The sequence below is a fragment of the Alosa alosa genome, chromosome 2 (genome assembly GCF_017589495.1).
Source record: "Alosa alosa isolate M-15738 ecotype Scorff River chromosome 2, AALO_Geno_1.1, whole genome shotgun sequence".
In the NCBI taxonomy this organism is placed as follows: Eukaryota; Metazoa; Chordata; class Actinopteri; order Clupeiformes; family Clupeidae; genus Alosa; species Alosa alosa.
The window spans coordinates 8,718,794-8,737,316 of NC_063190.1; the positions used below are offsets into that span (position 1 = coordinate 8,718,794).

At 39.7% G+C, this 18,523-nt stretch overlaps 1 protein-coding gene across 1 annotated transcript; it reads right to left on the reverse strand.

Annotated features, from left to right (window-relative positions):
• Positions 1-376: 376 nt before the first annotated feature.
• Positions 377-14,100, reverse strand: oatx (organic anion transporter X). The gene is made up of 10 exons (XM_048266305.1): positions 13,365-14,100; positions 13,102-13,205; positions 12,400-12,554; positions 9,150-9,318; positions 8,780-8,903; positions 8,471-8,586; positions 8,172-8,386; positions 7,173-7,281; positions 6,270-6,476; positions 377-1,457 (listed from the first exon to the last, which is right to left on the reverse strand). Exons 1-10 carry the CDS (start codon positions 13,767-13,769, stop codon positions 1,340-1,342), a joined length of 1,722 nt encoding a protein of 573 aa, XP_048122262.1. The 5' UTR covers positions 13,770-14,100; the 3' UTR covers positions 377-1,339.
• Positions 14,101-18,523: the final 4,423 nt, after the last annotated feature.

Here is an 18,523-nt window from a genome sequence, read left to right on the forward strand (position 1 = left end):
ATGTAAGATTTTGCTTGATCTGTATGTTACTTGGCTGATGGGACACGGGAGAAGCAGCCTGTCAGCGACCATGCCTGCTATCTGAAGACACTTACGGTGCTGCGCATCTGGCGTGCCCTTCGCGCGATTGCGCGAGTTCACGTGACAAAGGAAGAGAGATAGGTTGGTCGGGTGTGCGCAAGGAGGTGGGGCATTTCGGGGCATTGTTTCAGTCGTTTTTAATGGCTCAGTTTTTTCAAAACAGACCTTAGTAAAATCTTAATTATATTAATAATTAAAAAAAAAAGTTTCAAAAGGGCATTTTCGTTGATAAAGGGCAAACTTCCTAGTGCTTTAGCACCACCTAGTGTCTATGTATGCACGCCTATGCACCTGGCTATAATTAAATAAATAGGCCTAATGTATGCCTAATGAAACAGCTAAAAAACATCTTATGCTGGTATCTGGATTGAGCTGGTCTAAGATGGTCTTCAGTGGTTTAATGGTTGTACTGGTGTGGCCATCTTATCAAGCTGATCATGTTGGTGGCCAGCAAAACCAGCTAGAATGATCATCATACGCTGGTCACCATCATTACCTGGTCCAGCAGGTGTATCCACAGAGGAGGGTTAATAGAATCATTCAGTAAAATATATTTACAGCCACAGTGTGTAGCATAGTGGTGAGATTGCTGAATTGCAGCCAACTGAATACCAATCTTTTTTTTCTAAACGTGTGGGAGAAATATGTCATCCAGGATGTGACATAAAACCACAAGAGATATAAATCTAGAATGTTGTCACTCAAAATAATAATACATCATTATTTATAGAAGCAATAAAATAAAGTAGCTTATGTAAACTGGAAGAACAGACAGTTTTATTCTAGCAACAGAATAGGCCAACTTGCCTGTGCGGCTAATACATCAGCTCGAATCCACTAAAGCATGCAAATAACATAGATACAAATAGCCTATTATTAGATTAAAAATCTGAAAATCAATGTTTACAAAAGGTAGATGAGAAATGTCAGTAGTGATCTAAGCAACATGTCTCTTACATAGTAATTTCATCTAAGACCATGTTAAAAAAGGAATGGTGAGTTTAGTCCCATTAAATGACTTCTTGGCAGTTTATGCAAGGAATGTTTAGAAAACAACCAAGGCAGAGTGGATTATCAGTAAACCCCACGCACCATTTTAATCCAAGAACAATTGGTTTTATCCTTTCTTCAGAGGGAACTGTGTATTTATACATTACCCTTTGGGTGAAGGACACCTGCAGTGCACACACTTGCTAATACTGATTCCATTCCAATTCACTTACATCAGTTAATCTGTTAGTATGCATACTACCAGTGCTCATAAAGCATTAAGTCCAGATGTTTTCCCATCCTCGCATTCTTCACCATCTTCTTTCATGTCCTTAAGGGCCACGCTCTCCTTTTCAGCCTGTTTCTGCACATGAGGCTCTTTTGACCTACATCAAAATGCAGACAAAGTGAACTCATTATGCCTATTTTTATGGAGTCATTTATGGTCTGTCAAGGCTATTCATTTTACAATGCATAGAGATAAATAACAGTGTTTCCCACATAATTGAATTCTATTTGTGGTGGTAGGTTTGCAGAATTAACTTGATGCAACAATTTTTAACAAATTAGCGCAGCGTGGATATGATGCTAACCAGATTTAAGCACAATTTAGCACAACCTGGAAAATCATTGTGTGGTGGTCAATGTTGATATTGTGGTGGGCCCCCACAAATAAGTCTATGTATGGGAAACACTGAATAATCTCCTGTTTTACTAATTCTTACTGTTTCTCTGTACAAGCCAATAAGGTAAAATTGTGTTCACAACGAAAACTAATAGCAACGGAAAGCAGTGTGTTGTCTTGGGGTCTTAACTTTGCCACAACACCAATAAACATCCCATACGAAGAATTCATCGTAGCAACAGAGTTAGCATGTCAGAAGATAACAAACCAAGGCGACACAAAGCTGGTTTTCACTTAATGAAATAGAGTGAAGTCAAATGACACACAGGAACACAAGCAGGGAAGAATGGAAGGCTAACAAACAATAGCCAAAGACAAAACCATCAAAGTGCTACCCAGAGACAAAGCAACAGTTCATGGACACAGAACAATCTAAAAAACAAATGATAGACATGCTGGGCGAACACTTATGACATCTTAAAGAGGGACCCTACAGAGGGAAAAAAGACACTTAACTAAAGAGGGACCCTACAGAGGAGAAAAAGACACTCTGACATCTTAAAGAGGGACCCTGAAAGACATCTTAAAGACATCACTTAAATCTTAAAAGGGACCCTACAGGGAGAAAAACACTTATGACACAAGACATCTTAAAGGGACCCTACAGAGGAGAAAAAGACACTTATGACATCTTAAAGAGGGACCCTATGGAAGGCTAAAAAGACACTTATGACATCTTAAAGAGGGACCCTACAGAGGAGAAAAAAGACACTTATGACATCTTAAGGGACCCTGAGGAGAAAAAGACACTTATGACATCTTTGAGGGGACCCTACAGAGGGAGAAAAAAAAAGACACTTATGACATCTTAAAGAGGGACCCTGACATCTTAAAGAGGGAACCTACAGAGGAGAAAAAACACTTATGACATCATGGACACACTTATGACATCTTAAAGAGGGACCCTACAGAGGAGAAAAAGACACTTATGACATCTTAAAGAGGGACCCTACAGAGGAGAAAAAGACACTTATGACATCTTAAAGAGGGACCCTACAGAGGAGAAAAAGACACTTATGACATCTTAAAGAGGGACCCTACAGAGGAGAAAAGACACTTATGAACATCTTAAAGGGGACCCTACAGAGGAGAAAAAAGACACTTATGAAATCTTAAAGAGGGACCCTACAGAGGAGAAAAAAGACTCTTATGAACCCTTAAAGAGGGACCCTACAGAGGAGAAAAAAGACACTTATGAGAGGAAAAAAAAAGACACTTATGACATCTTAAGAGGGACCCTACAGACAATTAAAGAGGGACCCTACAGAGGAGTACATCTTAAAGCCCTACAGAGGAGAAAAAAAAGACATCATGACCCAGAATTATGACATGGCCCTACCCCAAAAAAAAAGACACTTATGACACTAAAGAGGGACCCTACAGAGGGAAAAAAGACATTCTTATGACATCTTAAAGGGGACCCTACAGAGGAGAAAAGACACTTATGACATCTTAAAGAGGGACCCTACAGAGGAGAAAAAGACACTTATGACATCTTAAAGAGGGACCCTACAGAGGAGAAAAAGACACTTATGACATCTTAAAGAGGGACCCTACAGAGGAGAAAAAGACACTTATGACATCTTAAAGAGGGACCCTACAGAGGAGAAAAAGACACTTATGAAATCTTAAAGAGGGACCCTACAGAGGAGAAAAAGACACTTATGAAATCTTAGAGGGACCCTACAGAGGAGAAAAAAGACACTTATGAAATCTTAATGGAGGAAAAAAAAAGACACTTATGAAATCTTAAAGAGGGACCCTCAGAGGAAAAAAAAAGACACTTATGAAATCTTAGAGGGACCCCTCACAGAGGAGAAAAAGACACTTATGAAATCTTAAAGAGGGACCCTACAGAGGAGAAAAAGACACTTATGAAATCTTAGAGGGACCCTACAGAGGAGAAAAAGAAGAAACTGAAGACCCTGCTGAACCCATTAGTGGACGAGAGAAAAATAGACAAGGACAATTACAAGTACTTAGTACCTACAGCCAGTATCACTCCCAGAATATATGGCACCCCCAAAATTCACAAAAAAGACGTTCCACTCCGTCCCATTGTTGACAGCATAGGCTCAGTAACATACAACCTTTCGAAAGCCCTAGTTGAGATTATAAAACCTCTCCTGGGCCGAACAAAAGCAACACTGTAAAAATTCAAAGCAACTGGCACAGAAACTAAGCACAGTGAAAGTAGAGGCAGACGAGATACTCATATCCCACGATGTAGTCTCTCTGTTCACAAAAACTCCAGTGGACGTCACAATAAATATAGTGCAGAACCGTCTACAAGCAGACTCAACACTCCGCCAACGAACAAACTTAAAAGTTGAAGACATAGTCCAGTTGCTAACGTTTGTAGCAAAGTCCACATACTTCCTTTTCAGAGGGATCATATACAGACAAAAGGAGGGTTTTGCCATGGGGGACCCCCTCTCAGCCATCATGAGTGGATTCTTCATGGAGGACCTGGAAGCCAAAGCCATCGCCACCGCTCCCAAAGAATGTAGGTTGACCCTCTGGAGACGCTATGTGGACGACATCTTGGAGAAGATCAAGACCGGCCACACACGAAGACTCACAGACCATCTAAACACCATAGACGAAACTGGAAACATAAAATTCACTCATGAGGAGGAAGAACATAGATCCATCGCCTTCCTGGACATGAAAATACATCACATTGAGGATGGTAGCATCAAGATAAAAATATACAGAAAACCCACACACACAGACCAGTATCTACTATGGGCATCAGAGCACCCCACAGCACACAAGCTATCAGTGGTCCGCACCCTATATGACCGTACCAAGGTCATCACTGACAACCATGACAGAGAGGAGGAGGAGAACCACATAAAACAGGCACTCAAAGCTTGCAACTACCCAAACTGGGCCATAAACAAAGGCAAGAGAGAGGTCCAGAGAAATAACAAGGAGGAGAAAAAGAAAAAAGGTTCTAGGCCTGAGAACCTAGGCATGGTCACCCTCCCATACGTCCAGGGGTCACAGAACGCAGCATACAGCGGCGATGAGGAAACACCACATCATCACACCAGTGAAGCCACACATCAAGCTTCGCCAAATCCTAGTACATCCCTAGGATCAGATTCCCCTGAGAAAAAAGTGTGATGTGATATACGAGATCCCTTGCCTAACATGCAATAAAATGTATATAGGAGAGACAGGCCGGCAATTCAGCACACGAAAAAAGGAACACCAGAAAGAATGTGAAAAGGAAACATCTGGAACGCTAACCTGTGCAACAAGAATGAAAGCAACACAAAGAAAATCTGAAATCTGCCATTTCAGACCACTGTAAGAGGGAAAACCATCTTATGAACTGGGGCGCAGCCAAGGTCATCAGAACGGGAAAGCAACAAATTCCATCGATGGATCAAAGAGGCGGTTGAAATCAGGAAGCGGGCCCCAAAGACTGTGAACCGGGATGAAGGAGCCTACCAGCTATCCCACACCTGGGACACAGTCCTGCAGGGCCGCCCCCGGCTGTATGAAAAACCACCAGACAGCAGAGGGCCCCCCCCTGGAGAGCCCCGGCCATCCCACCACATCAGGTGGGATGGAAAACTCCATATAACACAGCTCAGGCGGCGTCACACCAACATCAATGATAAAAAGAGGCAAGGTAGCCAGAAAACTTGTCAGGTACACAATTTTACCTTATTGGCTTGTACAGAGAAACAGTAAGAATTACTGAATAATCTCTTAAAGTCAGTCATCAAGTAGTTATGTGTAATTTACATACATAAAAAAAAAAAGTAATTACATACTCTGTGATTAATTAATCTAAATTGATCGCATATTATAATTTTTGCTGTGAAAGTATTTTAAATATTTATATTCAAATGAATCATTGAATAATTAGCATTAGTGACATTAAAGTTCAAAAACTCTTTTATTATTTTCACTGTTCAAATAATGGCCATAATAATCTAGGATATGACCTAATATTCTGAGGAAATAAATTCAAAAGTGCTACGGGAAGAAGTTTTTTTTTTTTCACATACAAGGCATTTCAGGCCACAGATATAACCTATGGGACACAATGAAAATAAATGAACACTCCCCTCAATGTCAACACTATTTCTTTGCATTGATGTGCGACTTTAGAGTTGACGAACTCCAGTGATATGCAAATTCCTTGCTGTAGAAATTGCAGAGGACTTTAATCAACACTTTATTTTTTTATCAACACCATCAGGCTGTTTTTAAAGAAAATGTTCCAATCAATGATCTAGGCAGCACATTTTCTACTCTCTCCTTCATTTTACAGTCTAATGGTTACTGACTAGAACAGCTCGGGGTCAAAGGTTATACGGAATCGATTAATCTGCACTAATAAGTTATTTTTTCTCAAATTAATTAATCGAAATGAATCAGTTATTTTGACAGCCCTAGTAGATATGTGTAATATTCTACATATCTTAGGCTCATTAACAAGACCATAGATTACAAGAGACTAAGGTATAGAAATACAGCAATTTTACATTACCATTTTTCTTCAACGTCATCTACAGTCTCAGGTAGAGGAACATTGAGTGTCTCAGGTAGGAAGAGAGCAAACACTCCAGCAATCACAGCAGCCCCCCCATAGACGATGCTGGGCAGGGCAGGCAACACTTCGTCCAGGATTAGAACAGCAGGGGCCGCCATTGAGCCTATCCTGGACATGGTGGAGGTGAAGCCCATACCTGTCTGTCTATAAGAGAGAGAGATAACACTGATGTAGACCAGAACAAGACCATAATGATATGTTTGTGTTAAAGGTGCAAGCCATTATTCTGGCAGAGGGTTATTGAAATTTGAGCTCAACAGCCAGTTACACCCTTCACATGCCCCTAAAGCAATTTGTTTGATTAGCTGGAATAGAGTATGGCTTAGTCCGAGCTACTTTGTTTATTACCCGTTTATAAATGTCAGAACTTTGTGTACACCTTTAACACAAAATGGATTGCTATACTATAACCATGGACAACACCTTCAAGTTAATATTTTATACCAGACAGTATAAAGCAATAGTGTCCTATTCAGTGGTTAAAGTGACCCTAAAATCCAGTGTCGGTGCAACAGGGAAAAATTACTCCCCATTGGACAACATATTGAGCATCGTGGTGTAGCAATATGTAGTGGTGTAGCAATTAATTGCTAGCTTCTTGGTCACCTCTGTATGCGAAAAATTAACTCATCATTTATTTTAACAATATCATCGCACTATATTGTTGGTATGAAAGAATATTTTTATTATTCATTTATCTGAGGTGGCTGAACTGCGTTCCTACCCGTTCCCCCCACTTTAACCCCTGGTCCTATTATATGTAAGACGAAACATATACCTAAGGCCCGTTACTATGTCATTAGTTACAACAGTCACATCAGATTGACTTAGCCACTGTACCTGAGGACAGTTGGGTACAGCTCACCAGTGTACAGGTAGACACACGTGAATGAGGAAGAGGTGAAACCTTTCCCAAGAACCGCCAACGTTGTCCGAACAGTGTGGTATTCTGTGGTGGACCAAAGATTTCAAATAAGGTTAATAGGGTGTACCCAGTCAATAAAATGAATCTACATGAACATCATAACAAAAAGTTAGAAAACATATGGTTATGAATATAACCTCTAAATTCTCTCCTGTTCTCTGTAGGAGAGCATGAGACGTTAACCAATGGGAAGTCATTCTCAGATTACGTTATCGATCTGATCCTCAAATTAATCTCAGGGATTTTATTGTGGGCTTCTGCCTATTTATAGCCAAAGGACCTCTGGCATTCTGAAGCAATCCAATGGACCAGGTCCAGAGAGCCAATAAGACTAGAAAAGGTTCATGTTGTGTTCTCCTTCAGAGAACTGAGGTTATGTTTATAACCATATGTTCTCATTCATTCGAGTTTACTCAACGTCAACCAATGGGAACACGTATACAAGATAGATGTATGCCTGCCTACAACAGCAGTCTCCTCGCCAGGTGACAGAGCTGTGGAGAGCGCGCAGTCCACCTTGGTGGTTGATGTGCAATCAACACTTGACAACCGGACATCCGAGAGTGGAAGTGTTGGGGGGGCTCTACGTGGGTCAGGGAGGTGTACCCAAGCTGGTCCGAATTTGCAGAGCTCGTGAATTGGAGATTCATTCAGATCAATGACGTCACCCGTGAATAAGTTCCCATTGGTTAACATAAGAGTGAACTCGGCTGAAAGAGAACGATTTAATAATATTCCTGCAGTCTTCTCATGACTAAAAAAGAAAATGAATGTAAACAAGGGTATAACTATAATTTGTATGCCTGCAATATCTATTGATTTTTTAATGCATATTACCATCTTAACAAAACACACTGTTTCGCAAATTGAGAAATTGAAAGTCTTTACAGACATACAATACATCATGGATTAACCTTTTGCGATGAAAATGTTGGCAAAGATGACTATAGCAGACATGAAGAGACATGTGGACTGGGTGATGCGCCGTCCAAGGAAGCTCAGCATCATCAGTGCAACCAGTTTGGCAGGGAAGTCCACCGCTCCGAATATACACTGCATCACGTAGATATCTACACCAAACTTTTGCAAATCCATGGCCAATCCATAATAGGCAAAGCTTGTAGAAAACCTGCCAAAGAGGGATAAGACAATTCTGTGACTTTTCATTATGATATGTCATTTATATTTGTGCAAAGATGATCACAATCCTTACCAAACAGCTACAAGACATACTGATATTCTTCTCATCACAGGTGTGCGCAGCAAGTCATACGCAGTGAAGGTTGATTTACTGGACTGCACTTCCTTTTGCATGTGAGATTCCAGAACCTAAAGACACACACACACACACAGTATTGAATAATATGAGTGTCTTAATTTATGTTTAACAACATACATCGTACCATGTGGACCTATACTGTACGCGCACACATACATATAGTAGCTGTATGTAGACCTAAATACATACATACATACATACATACATACCACCTCTCATGAATTTAAGTCCATAGTCACTAACCTCTAGAGTGATCTTATCCACCATTTCTGGCTTGCCGTTAATTCTGGCCACTCTGTGGATGTGTTTCAGGGCCTCTTTAGATTGTCCATTTAGCACCAGCCAGCGTGCAGACTCAGAGTACCACCAACACAACAAACACACACACAGCAACTCTGTCAATCTGCAGGAACCTGATTACTGTGATTACCTGATTACTGTACTGTATGATAAACAGTACATCAGTCAATCTATCAATCTTTAATTTATATATATGAATACAATACTCTATAATACTGATGATGCAGTCATTTGTGATTGAACACTTTTGAATCTTGTGTTGTGGAATGCTAACAGTGAGAGATTAGTAACCCCAAATAACTTGTGGCCTCACCAGCTGTAGAGGGCAAAAACAAAGTAGGGAGCACACACAGCCACATGCAGCTTTCGCCAGTCCTTCAGGCTGTACGCCACTCCAGCCAGGACCATCTGGCCAAAGGTGAAGAAGAAGGAGGACAGCGTCCCCACCACAGTGCGCGTCTTGGTAGGAATCCACTCCACCTCTGGGGTGGGGGGACAAGTTCACAGAGTTCAGAATCAGTGAAAGGTTTAATTGCACACACATACCGACCAAAGTCCAAAGTTAAGTAGTTTTAAGTACAAGAGCAATAAGTTGCACTGGCTTGCTAAAGCTTACTTCACAAGTCCAACAAGCTGGATGTCCGCTTTATGTTACACGCAGCATTTCTGTCCATGTTTTAATGACACTTATGGCAAAGTGCAATCTGTAGGCGGGTCAATATATGAACCTAACCTCAAAAAATTGATACAAAAGGTTTTTCAACTGATTATGATACCTTTAGATGTACTTAATAACATATTAAAATATTAAAAACTCTGACCCCAGTAAAGGGGGTTTCAAGATGGGGTCCAAGATGGCCACCAGAAGCTAATTTGGGATATCTGAAGCATTAATCAGCCTAGGAAAGTGTTTTTCGTGTTTAATCAGATTTAGAGGTCACTGATTCATATATGTCAGACTAAAATATCAGTTCATCATTTTCAAAGACTTGTCATTTTCAAGATGGCATCCAAGATGGCCACCAGAAGCTAATTTTGGCTATGAAGCATTATTCAGCCTAGGAAAGTGTTTTTCATGTTTAATCAGATTTAGCGGTCACTGAGTCATATATGTCACACTAAAGTATCAGATCATCATTTTCAAAGACTTAGAATTTTGGCTATATCTGACACATTATTCAGCCTAGGAAAGTGTTTTTCGGGTTTAATCAGATTTAGAGGTCACTGATTCATATATGTCAGACTAAAATATCAGTTCATCATTTTCAAAGACTTGTCATTTTCAAGATGGCATCCAAGATGGCCAAAAGCTAATTTTGGCTATGAAGCATTATTCAGCCTAGGAAAGTGTTTTTCATTTTTAATCAGATTTAGATCATATATGTCACACTAAAGCATCATCAAAAGATTATAATTTTGCCACCAGAAAGTGTTTTTCGGGTTTAATCAGATTTAGAGGTCACTGATTCATATATGTCAGACTAAAATATCAGTTCATCATTTTCAAAGACTTATCATTTTCAAGATGGCGTCAAAGATGGCCACCAGAAGCTAATCTTGGCTATATCTGACGCATTATTCAGCCTAGGAAAGTGTTTTTCATGTTTAATCAGATTTAGCGGTCACTGAGTCATATATGTCACACTAAAGTATCAGATCATCATTTTCAAAGACTTAGAATTTTGGCTATATCTGACGCATTATTCAGCCTAGGAAAATAACTTGTCATTTTCAAGATGACATCCAAGATGGCCACCAGAGGCTAATTTTGGCTATATCTGAAGCATTTTCATTCCCGTACCGCTCCCTCAGTTTAGCTTTCAGATACTGATTACCGAATGGAATGGAATCAACCTCAATCAAATACTCTTTCATGTTAGATCCAAGTACAGAGACAGTCAACTGTTCTTAATTGTGTGCATTTCTGCAAGACACTCCGCTGTTCGTGTAGAAGATATGGATTGCCTTGCACTGCTGCCTGTGGAACGTGTCAAAATGAACAATGTGACAATCCACACAAGTTCCTTTCAGAGGAGTCAGAGGATGATGAATAATGATATAATAATTATTTCTGATCTACTTATGCATATAGTTTAAGATTCAGTTTAATTAGCTCCCCCTAATGATAGATGCCAACAATTATTGATCTACACAAATATACAATGCATGCCTATATAGTACATGGGTCATGGTTCATTAAAGTCATAAAACAGCCACTTACTCGCAAACGCTACTCTACATATTGTAAAAGCATATACCCTGTACATGAAATATAACATTAATCAACAAAATAACATGTAAAGGGGATACATTTTAGCCTATATTGTCCAGGCAAAACAGATTAAACACCCAAAACCATATATTTTCTAAAAGCATATAACCTCTAGATGAGATATAACACCAGTTAAGACATGTCTTATCTTCCTCCATGCATGCACAATACAATGCCCTCTATAATGTATAGGCGAATCTAGTGTAAAGGGGATATATGTTGGCATGTTAAGTCCAGGGAAAACAAATTAAACACCCTAAAATATATATTTTCTGAAAGCATATAATCTGTATAAGATATAACACCATTTAAAATATGTCCCATCTTCCTCCATGAATGCACAATACAATGCCCTCTATTCTGTATAGGCAAATCTAGTGTAAAGGGGATATACTGTATGTTGGCATGTACAGTCCAGGAAAAACAAATTAAACACTCTAAAATATATATTTTCTGAAAGCATATAATCTGTAGATAAGATATAACACTATTTAAAACATGTCCCATCTTCCTACATGAATGCACAATACATTGCCCTCTATTCTGTATAGGCGAATCTAGTGTAAAGGGGATACATGTTGGCCTCTTTTGTCCAGGGAAAACAGATTAAACATCCTAAACTATATATTTTCTGAAAGCATTTAACCTGCAGATGAAATATAACACTAGTTAAGACATGTCCCATCTTCCTCTATGCCATGAACAATGCATTGCCCTCTATTCTGTATAGGCGAATCTAGTGTAAAGGGGATACATTTTAGCCTATATTGTCCAGGCAAAACAGATTAAACACCCCAAACAATATATTTTCTAAAAGCATATAACCTCTAGATGAGATATAACACCAGTTAATACATGTCTTATCTTCCTCCATGCCATGGAGATGGTTAATAATCCTGTATTGCATTTGCTCTGTATTAAAACGCATTGATTTTAATTTATGGCTGAAAAAGGTAGAGCATTGAAACATTTTCAATTTTAACATTTAAAATCCTATTCTTGTTTAATTTGACCATCATTTGATATCAATTTCACCCCTGTAGGCTGAATAGTAATTGAGATATAGCCATTCTAACCTGTTGACAGCCATTTTGGCAGCCATTTTGAAAATGACCCCTTTCCCAAGGTCAGATTTTACTAGATTTTTAGTATGTTATTTAGCATGTCCAACAGTACCAGAATCCATAAAAAAAACCTTTTGTATCAATTTTTTTGACGTTGAACCCTATATTGACCCGCCTACTGACCAAATGGGTATTGAGACAGCAGAGGACTGGTTGGGGACACTCACTGAGGGAGACAGAGTTGAGGATGATCCCTGACACGGCCATGCCTGATAAGAAACGGAACACACAGTAGGCCAGGTAGGAGGGGGCCAGTGCTGTGAACGTCCCCAGTGTCGCTAGCTGGAAATAGGACCAAACCAACACAATCCTTCGACCGAACCTGAAAAGGACAGAGGAGACAGCATTTGGACCTTGAAGAAAATGAAGCTCCAAGCCTGATGTATTGCTATGCTTTTTCATTAAAGCTACTGTTGAAAGTGTAATGTAAAAGTGTGCACTGTATGACCCTCAATTAGGCTTCCACTGTTTGGACTTTGTCGTGTATTTCGTTTTGACAGAACTCAGCACTAATTTTGAGGCTTATTAGGTCATTAGCCACTTAATGCTTTGCTGTAATGGTTTTTTTCTATTCCTGTGTGACTGTAGTAAATCAGTTACAGTTCAGCCTTTAGTTTCCGTTATGGGTCATCAATTATAACAAGGTGAAAAGTGATTAAAACAGTGATGCTAAATGGGAACAGAGATGGGGAGTGTCATGTCAGTGAACATTTTTGAAAACAATATTTATATTTATTTGTAAGAGTATTTGAAAGGGGGCCATTGGCTAAACTTGACCCTCTTCAGTTGTATCCACAAGGAGAGGGTTTGATAAAATGCTGTTAATAAGAAAATGTAATTAGAGCTTTTCAGAAATTCCGGAGACTTACTTGTCTGATAGGCCCCCGAATATGATAGCACCTGCAAGCACCCCCCCCATATAAATGGTCTGGCTCATCTGTTTCAGAGGGCGCAATTTGCACACCAGATCCCACTGAAGACGACAAAAAGTAGAATACTTGTATAATAATCCTTTATACGCATTCTTTTAATAGTGAAATCAGACCATATTTTAACAATTAGGCAATTAATTAAAGGCAATAAAATGCGCTAATAGACTTTTTGCTATTTCCAACAAGTGGCAATAACTTACCTCTGATACTATTGTGGAGATAAACTCAGTTCTTTGATAAGTCCAACCATCTTGGCATGTCTCCACCTCAGGCTCTGTTATGTTAGTCCCAGTGATGTTAACACTTGCAAGATGCCACTGCGGCTCCACATATCTTGTGCATTTTGTGAACTTGGACGAGCTCTTATCGAATGGAATAAATGCGCGAAGAAGTTCATCTGTACCGAGGGGTTCCACAGTGATATTCTGGTCATTTGTGTGGGTGATGTTTGGTATGGTGCAGTGGTGTCCTGGAATCCCAGCTGTGAAGTTGTTAAGCAAATTTTGGCTAGCCATAAGAAGACCGGGAATAGACAATAATGTGACGTGAATCCACTGGAACCGTCCAAACCCGCCAATTTCGTCCAAAATATCCGAAAATCCCATCTTGAAGGTCTTCTCCGCAGTTGAAAACGATTTTTAATCAAACTGTCTTAGATGCACCATTCAAGCTGTATATTTTTGGTATTCTATTTTTTCTTAGTCGGAATATTCAATTTGTCCTGTAGGCTTCTGCAGAACTCCATTCCCTTCAAATCCTTTGCTTTTGGGGGGACGATTGTTTAATTTAAATGGCCTCCAGTTTTTATAATGGGGTTGTCACACCTCGAGGCTGTACAGTGACTGAAACACCACAAATGCTCTGTTACAGGGTTAATGGTTATTTGAAGCGCAGTAGGCTAGTGTGGGGTCATGGTCCGTTTTGAAGATGCCTATCTTTCCATTAGCACCATTGTCCCTTACTGAAGAAACATGCCCAAGTTGATCGACTTGTAAATTTAGCAGTGGCAGTCGCCTTCATTTCTAAATTTATTAAATTTTCTAAATTGTTAATTCGTTTCAGTATAGGCTACATTTTTGTTGACACCAGGTAACGCTTTCCTCTGCACTTTCTCTGTAATTAAAATTCGGTAATCGTGTTATTGTTGTGGTAAAAAGAAAAAAAATAAATCCCTCGATGGAATTTCTATAAAGCGCTTGTGCCGGACAAATAAGCACTCAGAACTCAACTCAGACATAATAATCCACCAATAAACCAACTTCAGAGAATTGACTGTAGATTACAATGAGTGTAGCCTATACAATATTTAGTAGGCCTATTCATTATTTTGGTGGAAATGTTTTACTTGATTGGTTGGTGGTGGGCTAAGATTTCAACTTTTTGATGTAGCCTATCTGACCTGCTTTGTGTGGTCCTTTTTTGTCAGTTTGTATTGCTTAATTTTCCTTAGTGTTATAGGCCTACCCCCATTTGCTGAGGACTTACGTGCACATTTTTAGCCTATAGAAGTTGAATAGCAGGGACCCTCAGTTAACAACTAACTTGGTGAGGAATCATTCATGATTGACTTCCCAGAAAGCCGTGACATGACAATCTGCAGACTCTAACGTGACATGTTTAACATCTTCATTAGTGAAGTATGACTCTATCTCCTCAATGCCCTTACATGCCAAAGAACTGGCTAACTCCTGAATACCTGACTCCTGACTTTTTGAATGCTTGTTGATTACCCTCAGTGACAGACTTTTGCTGCCATCTCCTGGTCAAAGCACTGACCTCCTGTGCAGGAGAGAGTATAAGTATAAGTCAGTGTTTCTCAAAGTGTGGTCCGGGGACCACTGGTGGTCCGCGAGCAGACGTTGTAAAAAAATAATATAGATGAGTTGTTTGCAATATTGAACCAACTTGTATGTAAATCCAAACAGTTCTGCAACACTGCCTATGTAAGCTATGCCAATTTAAATCATATGAATCCTCTGACACAATAAGCAAGGTGCAAAGACAATAAGCAAGGTGGTTCAGTGAGTAGGCCTATTGTGTCTATTAGCTAGGTGGTCCGTGAGGTTTTTCTAATGGTTAAGTGGTCCTTGGTCTATAAAAGTTTGAGAAACACTGGTATAAGTATATATACTCTTTTGATCCCGTGAGAAAATTTGGTCTCTGCATTTATCCCAATCCGTGAATTAGTGAAACACACTCAGCACACAGTGAACACACAGTGAGGTGAAGCACACACTAATCCCGGCGCAGTGAGCTGCCTGCAACAACAGCGGCGCTCGGGGAGCAGTGAGGGGTTAGGTGCCTTGCTCAAAGGCACTTCAGCCATGCCTACTAGTCGGAGTTCGAACCATCAACCCTCCGGTTACAAGTCCGAAGTGCTAACCAGTAAGCCACGGCAGTAGGACTGTGCTAGTGGCATCCTTTCAAACTTCCATTTTCATATAGGCAAAGTGAGCGTGTTTAGACAAAAACATCAGATCATGTTATCTTTAGTGTACACAGAACCAAAAACCCTTTCAAGGCATCCATAATGGGTAAAAGACTGTCAAGTTAGTTTCCAAATGAGTCATCTTGGCTAAAGCGTAATCCAGAGCATGTTTTTAAAATAATATTTTTGGCCTCAAAGTATATTTGTGATTTATGGCCAGTCAACGCATTTTGTGCACTGCAAAAATACAACACAAGCAGACACAACAGACAGTTAAACACAAAAGAGACATGTTCCCTTGCTTCATGAAAACATTCATCAGTGAACTACAGCATGAAAGTAAGGATAGTTCCAGACTGATGGAAATGGTAGGTGCAAGCGAAACATAAAAAGGTAAATTGTAGTTGCAACAGAAACACAAAATGGTACCTAACAAAGATCAACCTGTTTGATGTCAGAGTATAAACACTCATTCATTTAAAATATATAAAGTTATACATAACTGCCAAAGGTATACAGAACTCTGTGCATTTACAGTGCTTATCCTAAAGACAAGCTTGCCCAATACCTGAATTAGATTATGGTAATTTCAAAACCATGATTAAAATAGCCAGAAAATCACTTTTTCAGTCTGACAGGCATAGAACATGGAGTAGTGAAGCAAACAGAGTACTGCCTCATCCCACATTTAATGCAAAAAGTCATCATTACATAAAACATTAGTGGAACTTTTGCATGCTCTGGTTAAAAAGTTTTATGAAATACTGGTTTAAACAAGACAAAGACAAAGTCCTGCTACATTGATGTTAAAGGTTAGAACAAAGATCCTTGATTACTAACTTCAACGCTCTTTGGCTAGAATGTTCAACATACAGCGCAACACAAAAGGCTTGTAATAGTGACATGGCAAAATGGATATTGTGTTGTTCATGCAACATAATTCTTATATGCACTATAATTTATTATTTGTATTGCACAGATTTTAGACACAACTACAATACTTGTGTCTTATTTATATGTGCATTCCATGTAAGATAAAACCCACAGCACATTATTGTGAGAACAGTGAAGTTTTGTGTTTATGTTTTTCAGGTTTTTTTTTTTTTTAAGGCACAATAATAGACCATCCCACCTTTAAATTTCATTTTCATCTCAGTTCCAAGAGGTTTATGATAACATAAACATACCGTATATTGATGAAGGACAATAAGGATATGTCCCACCTTTAAATTTCATTTTCATCTCAGTTCCAAGAGGTTTATGATAACATAAACATACCGTATATTGATGAAGGACAATAAGGATATGTGCTTGCTTGTATTAGACCAAAAATAAATCAAGACGCACAAAACAAAAAAAAATGTATCTGGGTATTAGGTGTAGCAACAGCAAGATGTATATGGAAACTGATTAGTGCCAATGGACAGGTGTCAAAACTCCACAGCATTTGGTCCCTGCATGCTGAAAAAACTAGCTAGAAACCAGCTTATGCTGGTAGCTGGTTTTAGCTGGTCTTTGCTGTTTTTTTTCCAGCTTTATGGTCTTGGTGTAGCTGGTTGGGCCACCAGCTGGTCATGCTGGTGTGACCAGCCTGTCTTGTCGGATACAGCTAGTGCAAGATGGTCATGCTGGTGACCAGCCTGTCAAGCTGGTCATGCTGGTTTGCTAGAATGACCAACATAAGCTGGCATGGCCAGTTAAACCAGCACTATAGACCAGCAACACCAGCTAAAATGACCAGCTTGAGGTGGGACGACAAGCAAAACCAGCTGAATTACCATCATAGGAAAACCAGCTGAAGGTATGTGTAAGGGTCCTGTCGTGTTTTGTTTTCCCTGTTTAGTGTTTTCCTTCATGTCTGCTCCTCTTGTTTACTTCCTGTGTCCTGTTCCATGTGTTTCTTTGTTTGTTTTGCCATGTGTTTCTGTTCCCTGTGCCCGTGTCAAAGCCCCTCGCCTGATCCGCGTTAGTCTGTTAATTATGGTTTCCACCTGTCTTGTTTTACCTTGTTCATTGTCCACCTGTGCCCTGTTACCCCTGTGTATTTAAACCCTCTGTCTCCCCTCAGTCTTTGTCGGTTATTAGTCTATGTGGTTTGTGTTTAAAATAAAGATTCTTGCAACTCTGAAGAGTGCCTTGCCGTACTTTCCCCTACGTTTGGGCCAAGCCCTTGCAACCGTGACAGTATGTTTTCGCAAGAGTTTTTCTGGTCTAGCAGGTCAACCATCATAGGGTGGTCAAACAAGCTGGTTAACAAACTGGTCAACCAGCAAACCACCTTTAGCTGGTCAGGCTGTTTTTTTCAGCATGGGTATTAGACCTCTGTCTCATGTGAAAGGACTGGCACAGTCAAAGGTCGGTGTCCAATGGACCTTTGACTTTGTGTTAACTCTGGTGTGGGCCTGTTATTTTTGGGCTTAAGGGGCCAAAAAAATGAAGACAAGACGCCACTTCTGCGTCTTCTCTTTTCATCGTCACCGTATAAACGTAGCCTAAGTCTTGAAGTTTTTTTTTCTTTTCTTTGTGGGGCACTGGTAGGGAAATTGAGTCCCTCACTCCTTTCTTTGAAAATTACTTTTGGTCATTTAATTTAGTTTCAGGCTCTATTGTGCACTTTTGCTCTGTGGACCTGTATTCGGTAACCCCAAAAGATAATCATTGTCCTCTGCAAACATATCAAGGCTACTCCCACCGAAACTGAGAATCTTGCATTTGACAGTCTTCTGCTCCCAACAGAGAAACAGACATGGCTAGATCTAGCCTGCTGAAACAAAAACAAAATCTTGACTTTAAAGTCATTAAATAGATGTCCATAAGCTGGACCATTCCCATAATGTTTTATTATTATTATATTTATTTTTTATGTCCTTTACGTTCTGTCCTATAGATAGCCCATGTCTTGCTGCTATGCTAATGTGTGATTAAACATTT